At 47.5% G+C, this 7,712-nt stretch overlaps 1 protein-coding gene across 1 annotated transcript; it reads left to right on the forward strand.

Annotated features, from left to right (window-relative positions):
* Positions 1-867: 867 nt before the first annotated feature.
* On the forward strand, positions 868-6,499 carry LOC118208648 (intermediate filament protein ON3-like). The gene is made up of 9 exons (XM_035383522.1): positions 868-1,520; positions 3,682-3,890; positions 4,137-4,197; positions 4,284-4,379; positions 4,535-4,699; positions 4,861-4,986; positions 5,141-5,361; positions 5,510-5,595; positions 5,923-6,499. Exons 1-9 carry the CDS (start codon positions 1,029-1,031, stop codon positions 6,087-6,089), a joined length of 1,623 nt encoding a protein of 540 aa, XP_035239413.1. The 5' UTR covers positions 868-1,028; the 3' UTR covers positions 6,090-6,499.
* Positions 6,500-7,712: the final 1,213 nt, after the last annotated feature.

Here is a 7,712-nt window from a genome sequence, read left to right on the forward strand (position 1 = left end):
TATGCAAACTGACCATTTTTGCGGCACTATGGAACTCGACTGAGCTCCAGGAAAAATGAACTCGGTGCCAAATTCTCATCCGTCCCCAGAGTTCTGAGCCGAGAGTAAGGGTGACGGTAAACTTTGGCAGTGGCTCACTTCAGTGTAGCGACACAGCAATGCCCGACTCAGCCAGGAACCCAAGGGTCCGTGTGTCAGGTGTGTTTGTGGTCCATACCGTGTCCTGCCGTGTCTTCGCTATGAATACTGACAGCTGTGCTAGTGGGCGGCAGATTAGGTTAAAGTTCAGTGTACAAAGTACAAAGCAGGCAGCTGTGTCCTAGCACAAAGCAATTACACACAAAGTCTAGCAGACACCTAGTTCTAAAAACAATGTACACAAAAAGGGAATCGTAAACCTTGCGAACACAAAGATGCCAATGTTTATGCTCGTCCTCGAGACACAGAGACACACAAAGAAAGATATAATAAGACTGTCACCAGTAAAAACCGGTGTAAAATCCAAAACAAACATACAATATAAATCTCGTTTTTGCACTTTTCGAATGAAAGGACATTAAAGATTAACCAGTGTAGGTGTATGTGAAGGGGAATGAGGAAAAAGCCTTGACTGCATTTTTTTGACTCCTCCACCCTTCCCCCAGGATGTCTCCGCTCCCCCCTCCCCTCCCAGATTCTCCGATGTCTCCCAGAGTACCCCTGAGAGGGCTGGAACCTATCAACTTACGCTGGGCCCCATACCTGTCCGACAGGATGGGTGGGTCCCTCCGGCAGCTGCATGTACCCTAGGTGGGCAGAGCCAGAGAGACAGGGCACGTGAGGCCCCGCCCCCCTCCATGAGCCGCAGAGATTTAAAGCGGCCACCCCGAGCGGTCTGTCACTAAGAGGGATCTGACCGTCCTTCTTTGTGAGCTGACTCACTCCTCCTGGTCCTCTCCTCACTCTCTCGTCTTCCACTCAACCCAGACGGCAGTTCTCTCTTTTTTCTTTCTTTTTTCTTCTCCCTCCGACACCCACCTACCCTAACCATGAGCAGCAGATCCAGCTTCTCTATTACCAAGACCTCATATGGAGGAGGCGGCAGCGGTGGTGGTGGCTACGGAGGTGGCGGCGGCAGCGGGAGGGCTTTCTCCGCTAAGTCGTACGCTGGGGCCTCCTCCTCCCGCATGTCCGTAAGGTCGAGCGGTGGCGGTGGCGGCGGCGGCGGCTTCGGCGGCGGCGGCGGTGGCTTCGGCGGTGGAAGCATGAGGATGGGCGGGGGCGGAGGATACGGTGGTGGTGGCGGCGGCGGCGGATTTATCGGCGGCGGCAGTGCATACGGCATTCCATACAGTACTGGCGGCATGGGTGGTGGTGGTGGCATGGGCGGCTTCGGCGGCGGCATCACTGCTGTTACGGTCAACCACAGCCTGCTCGCCCCCGTCACCATGGAGATCGACCCCGACATCCAGGTCGTCCGCACCCAGGAGAAGGAACAGATCAAGACCCTGAACAACCGCTTCGCCTCCTTCATCGATAAGGTCAGTCCCAGTTTTTCTTGCAGTGTGCGCCTTGCCATCAGTGATTAGGAGTGCAACACCCAGTAGACTGCAGATGTTGGAGTGACCACGTATAAGCACATATTACGATGGGTTATCTTTTCAAGAACAAGCATCAATAATCAGATTGTTCATAAAGAAAAAATGACGATTAAAAATGAACCGCTGAGTCCAATCTCATCTATGAAGCGTGAATGTAAATCACTGCAAGCTTCTTTTGTCTTTGGATGACTCTGGTTATTCAAATTCATTAAACGGGGAAGGTTGCCCTGGGTTTTGGGGGTGTGTGGTTTTTTTTGCAATTGCTGGAGATATCCAAAGGCAAATACTTTACAATAGCAAAATGACAGTATGTCCACACTCCCACACTGCTGGTTCAACAAAATTTCAAATCCACTGAAAGGAAATCCTGAATGCATAGGTGTGGCTCTAAAAATTGTAAAGTGAGAGATGCAGGGATAACAGAATGTCTTTTTGCTTTACTGCGCTAAATACAGTGTGATGTTTACTGTTGCCGTAGAGACAAAAGACTCATCTGGACGTAGCACCCTGAGCTTATTCTTTGCCTGGCAAATGCATAGTAATGATCTCTCGCGTCTGCACGGGGGGTGTTTGGAAATCCTAAACCTTGCACACCCCACTGCTGTTGCTGCTGTCCATATAAAGGCAGACATCAGATTATCACCTGTTCCAAGGCAGTAGTGTACCTGGGGTCTTTGTATCAAAGGCCAGAGGGCGACTGAACCATAGCCCGGGGGTGAGGTTGGGTGCTGACCGCGGCACGTCTTACCGCTCCAAAATGCGGGCGGGTTTTCTGCTCAGCTTCTGCCAGGCAGGAAACGCGGGCACAGCCTTAGCCTGCAAGCTATTTTTACAGTGGTATTTGAAGGACACAGCAAGCAGCGTACACGATTACGGTAAAATAAATGCCTTGGCTCTCGGCAAAACTGCACAAGGAAGGGTGAAAATAAAGCCAAGCATATAAGAGACACGGCCACGCCTCGCTCGAAAAATGTGCAGCCAGCTGTCGCACCTGCCACACAGCTGTAAGCCGCACCTGTGGTCGCGGGGGAAACGAATGCCTTGATTTTTGTAATTGAGCGCGCTGCATCGCGCTCAACTGACTATCAAACGTTTCATTTTCATTCAAAGACTAAAATACATTTAAAGAACGCATTAGCGATCTTTGAAAAAATATTTACCTTATTACCATAGATATTTTTCGATGGCTGCAATGGTAATGAGCGGGTAAATATACTTTATATCTTCCCGCCAAGGTCTTGCTGGAAAAAGAGGTGTGGACATGACACAAGAACTTACTAAAACTGTGAGAAAAAGGGAACAGTATAATTATTAGTACAGTATGGTCCATGGGTGGCAAGTCGGGACAGGACTGCTAAGTGCTCCTCTGCCACGCCTGCATGGGTGTTGGCTCTATCCTGCCTTCAGCCCTTCCGGCTACAGTGTCTTAAAGGAATTTTGGAAAACACGATGTGAAGAGGAACAGTTTGAACATGTCTTAAAAATCACGGCATGAGCTCCCAGAAGAGACCTGCCAAAGACCCCTCCCCCCCCCCCCCCCCCTCCCCCCTCCCCCCTCCTCCCCCCCCCCCCCCCCCCCCCCCCAGGATCCGAGTGTGTCACGTGTGCCCCGCCCACTGCGGTAACGCCCAGCCCAAATGCCAATCACAGCTAGGATGAGAGCCCGATGGATCCTGCCCCTGTGTTCAAGGCAATGATGAGATTCTATTCAGGACAAAATTTTAAAAAACTATGCAATTTAGTTATTTATTTATTTATTTTTTGTGAATGATTTTAAACAATGTATTTTATAGCTTTTTACGAAATACATTTATATATTTCTGAACCACAGCAGATAAAGTAGTGGGCCAAAAAATCTAGGTGGGGTCACAAAATAAAAAGCGCAATTCAATTTTGGAATTAAATCAATGACAAAGTGCACACTACACATCAAACTATTAAAACCACCTTACTTTATTTCTCATCAGAACCGAAAGCTCTATTTTTACACGATGAAACAAGATCCAGAAATCCTGTGGCCTTCCACAAGTTACAGTCAACAGCTTTTGCCTTTTTTCATAAATTTCGTGAAGCATTCTTAATTTGATCCTCCCTCCTATAGGTACGTTTCCTGGAGCAACAGAATAAGATGCTGGAGACCAAATGGTCCTTCCTGAAGGACCAGACCGCCTCCCGCTCCAACATCGACGCCATGTACGAGGCCTACATCGCCAACCTGCGCAGGCAGCTCGACGGTCTTGGCAATGAGAAAATGAAGCTGGAGGGAGAGCTGAAGAACATGCAAGGCATGGTGGAGGACTTCAAGAACAAGTGAGTACTGTCAGACCAGCACTAGCTGAAACATAAACCCACTGCATCAGCCTGTTTCCATAAGCACTGGCTGCTTCTGGGTAAAGACACAGTAAGAAAAGCATGTTTTCCGAGTAAATGCATCAGGGGTCAAGTAACAAGTTTAGCTGCTCCAATCAGAACCATTATAATGTTTTCTATTAGTTGAGTTTAGCTTTCCTGGTTAAGCAAAGTAAAGAAAGAAATACATTTGTGCACTTCTTACAGGTACGAAGATGAAATCAACAAGCGAGCTTCAGCAGAAAACGAATTTGTCTTGCTCAAGAAGGTAAGGAGATTTCAAACTTTGAGAAGAATTCATTTAATTCCCCTTCACCACCCACCGGCAAATTAATGTTCTCTCCACTCCCCCAGGATGTTGATGGAGCATACCTGACCAAAGTAGAGCTGGAGGCACAGGTTGATGCTCTTCAGGACGAAATTAACTTCCTCAGAGCCATCTACGAAGCGGTAAGGTCAACCTGCTGACTTGTGAAAGAGATATTTTAATATATCTGCCTTTATATTATCAAAAAGCTTTCCATCCGTTTTGGAGATCTTTATCCCTATACATTCCAAATTCTTTAATCCATGGACTCTCTCTCTCCCTCCCTCCCTCATTCCAGGAGCTGCGTGAGCTGCAGAACCAGGTGAAGGACACCTCCGTGGTGGTGGAGATGGACAACAGTCGCAACCTGGACATGGACTCCATCGTGGCTGAAGTGCGTGCCCAGTACGAGGACATCGCCAACCGCAGCCGCGCAGAGGCCGAGTCCTGGTACAAGCAGAAGGTGAGCATTGTTTAAATCAGATCCACCTGGAGCCCCCACCGCCACCCCCCCCCCCTCCCGCACCTCATCTTCCTTTATCCGCAGTCCAAGTCAAAGCCACCGCAAAGAATGTGAGTCTGGAAATCCCATGACAAATGACCCTTTTTGCTTTCCCAATAAAGTATGAGGAGATGCAGTCCTCTGCCGGGAAACACGGTGATGACCTGCGCAACACCAAGTCCGAGATCGCCGAGTTGAACCGGATGATCAGCCGTCTACAGAACGAGATCGAGAACGTCAAGCAGCAGGTGAGGAAACGGCCACTGCGTGTCGGACTAATACACAGTGGGGATTCGGCGGCTGCGACCTCCAGCTAGCAGAGCAGCCTATTTCCAGAAATCTGAAAGGCCAGAACGGAGCGAAGGCAGAGGTTCAGTCTTTTTGCTGTCCTTTGTTCCATAGCGTGCCGCCCTGGAGGCTCAGATCGCAGAGGCCGAGGAGCGCGGGGATCTTGCCGTAAAAGACGCCAAGGCCCGCATCAGGGACCTGGAAGAGGCCCTGCAGAGAGCCAAGCAGGACATGGCCCGCCAGGTACGCGAATACCAGGAGCTGATGAACGTCAAGCTGGCCCTGGACATCGAGATCGCCACCTACAGGAAGCTGCTGGAGGGAGAGGAGTTCAGGTGAGCACGGAACCAGACAGAAATGTCTGGCGTTGAACCACTCGTGCAATCCAGCGGTGTGCTAACGCTGTGCCAATGTAAAGCAATCCTGCCTTGTGTGACGAAGCTTGGTACATATTCTAAAAAGCTTTTTCTGATTTCTCCAAAGACTGGCCGGCGGAGGCCCTCAAGCAACCATCCATGTTCAGTCCACCACAAGCACTGTCAGCGCTGGTGGCGGCGGCGGCGGTGGCGGTGAGTACCTTTCTTTCATTTGAAGCACATTCTTTTAACCAGGTTGTGCTGTGGATTTTGAAGCGCAGGAATTTAAGTTACTGAAATGGTGGTTCACATTTCCACCGCAAGTGAAGGAAAAAATATCATAGAAAATTGGCACCGCCCTTCTCTAGTGCATTAGATTAAATGTTTACCCATCTTTTCCGAACCATATGTGGAAATCTGAATTTTCTGTACTGTACCACAAGCAGAACTGCAATCACATGAAGAGGTTGTATTTGAGCAGCACATTGATGTTCCTTGATGTTGGAAGAGTGGTTAATGTCCACCTCTGTGTGTGTGCAGGTTACGGAGGCGGTTATGGCATGGGCGGCGGCGGAGGCGGCGGAGGCGGCGGTGGATATGGCTACAGCGGAGGAAGCATGGGAGGCATGGGAGGCTACGGTGGTGGTGGTGGTGGTGGTAGCATGAGCATGAGCAAGAGTTCCATGGTCTCTCGATCTAGATATTAAAGCTTACAAAGATGAGCCCCCCTCACCTTTTCCCCCCTTCTCCCCCTCCACCCCTCCTTTCCTTCCAGTCTCTCTTGCTTCTCCATACACACGATTCATTCATATGACCTGGCCCTCATCAGGGCATCTATTGATCCATGTCTGAATATATTGCAATGAGTCTCCAGAAACCCATGGTACCCATTCCCGAATGAAACAAATAACAGAAATTCCAGTCAGTTCAGGTCAAGTGCCATAACTGGGGTCAATTGAAGCCCTTTCTCGTTCAAAGGTGAAAAACCGAAACCAGACTTTTTGTTTGTTTTCCTACGTGCAATTTCTCCTTATACAACAGTTCTCCTTCACTGACACATACCTGATTTCAAAAATGCAAAAAAAAAAAAAAAAAAAAAAAAACACAAAAAAAACCAGACAAGATCATGAGGACAACCAGCCAGGAAGATCGTCAGCTCCAACCTGGCTGTTAAACTGTTGCTCCAGAGCAGCAGAGTGAGACAGACACAGCGCTATTTACATTCTCCAGCAGCAAGGCCTACAGTGCCACAGGCGAGAGCCGTTAGCCTGTGCTCTCCTTGCTGTTGAAAGTGTGAAGGCAGAAAGTGCCTCAAAGCAAGCTTGTGCTTCCTTTCTTCTCACAAAGCAGAAAAACCTCTCTGCCCACCCAGCTTTGCCATGTTTTGAGTCAACAAAAAGCAGTCTTTTTAGTTTAAAAAACCAAGCGGTGCCCCCTCCCGTTAAGGAGGTAGTCTGTACTGAAGTAGGTCTGACATTTTTTCTTTACCGTTTTCCTCCTCTCCCAGGGATGTTGGGTTCACCACAGAGGTTTTGTTTTTGTTTTTTTTGGAAAATGCTTAAGTTTTGTTTTCTTTTTGATTTCACTTCACAAGTAAAAGGCTGACCACTGTGACCAGATTTAAAACAGATTCAATTGACTGTACAACACCAGAACTCTGAATAAATCTGTGTTCTATAATCACTGCCTCTTGCCTCTTTCTCTGGTTTAACTTACATTCAATGCACTTGTGTTCATACTTAAAATCAGGGTTTGTATTGTCAGAGTCTAATTTGCACATTCTAATCAGTGCAAATGAAAGGTGCCTATGGAAGAAAATAAAGTTCAAAAAGATTTTAATTTAAAAGCACATTCATTTTAACAGATTGATTTTTTTTGTGTAAAATTAATATATTTGAAATGTTTACCATAAATTCAATGCTTTGGAATTCATTCACGTAAAATCTGAAGGTTTTGAGCTCACATTTCAAAACTTTTGATTCCCAAAAATTAAAATCTTAAAAAACAGGCTCTCAAAAATTCAGGTTCCATATTTAAATGCCTCAAATTTAGTTTTTAAAAAACTTCAGTTTGTAAAAAGTTTGCAGAAATTCAGTTCCAAAACAAGTAGCCTAAAGTACATCCAGGTTACTCGGGAAAAGGGGTTAAACATGGATGCAATTGATTCTATCTGTAGCCAATCAACATCGATCTGTGATAAAAGGGCCAAAGCATGAAGATTCCAGATAATCTGACCCATCTGCAGCAGACACCTACAGCAACTCTCGAACGTTAGCAAGGGAGGCATAGATGGCGAGTGCAGCCAGTTTCAGGGTTTTTCCTGCTTTGAA

Source organism: Anguilla anguilla, chromosome 11 (assembly GCF_013347855.1).
Source record: "Anguilla anguilla isolate fAngAng1 chromosome 11, fAngAng1.pri, whole genome shotgun sequence".
Lineage (NCBI taxonomy): Eukaryota > Metazoa > Chordata > Actinopteri > Anguilliformes > Anguillidae > Anguilla > Anguilla anguilla.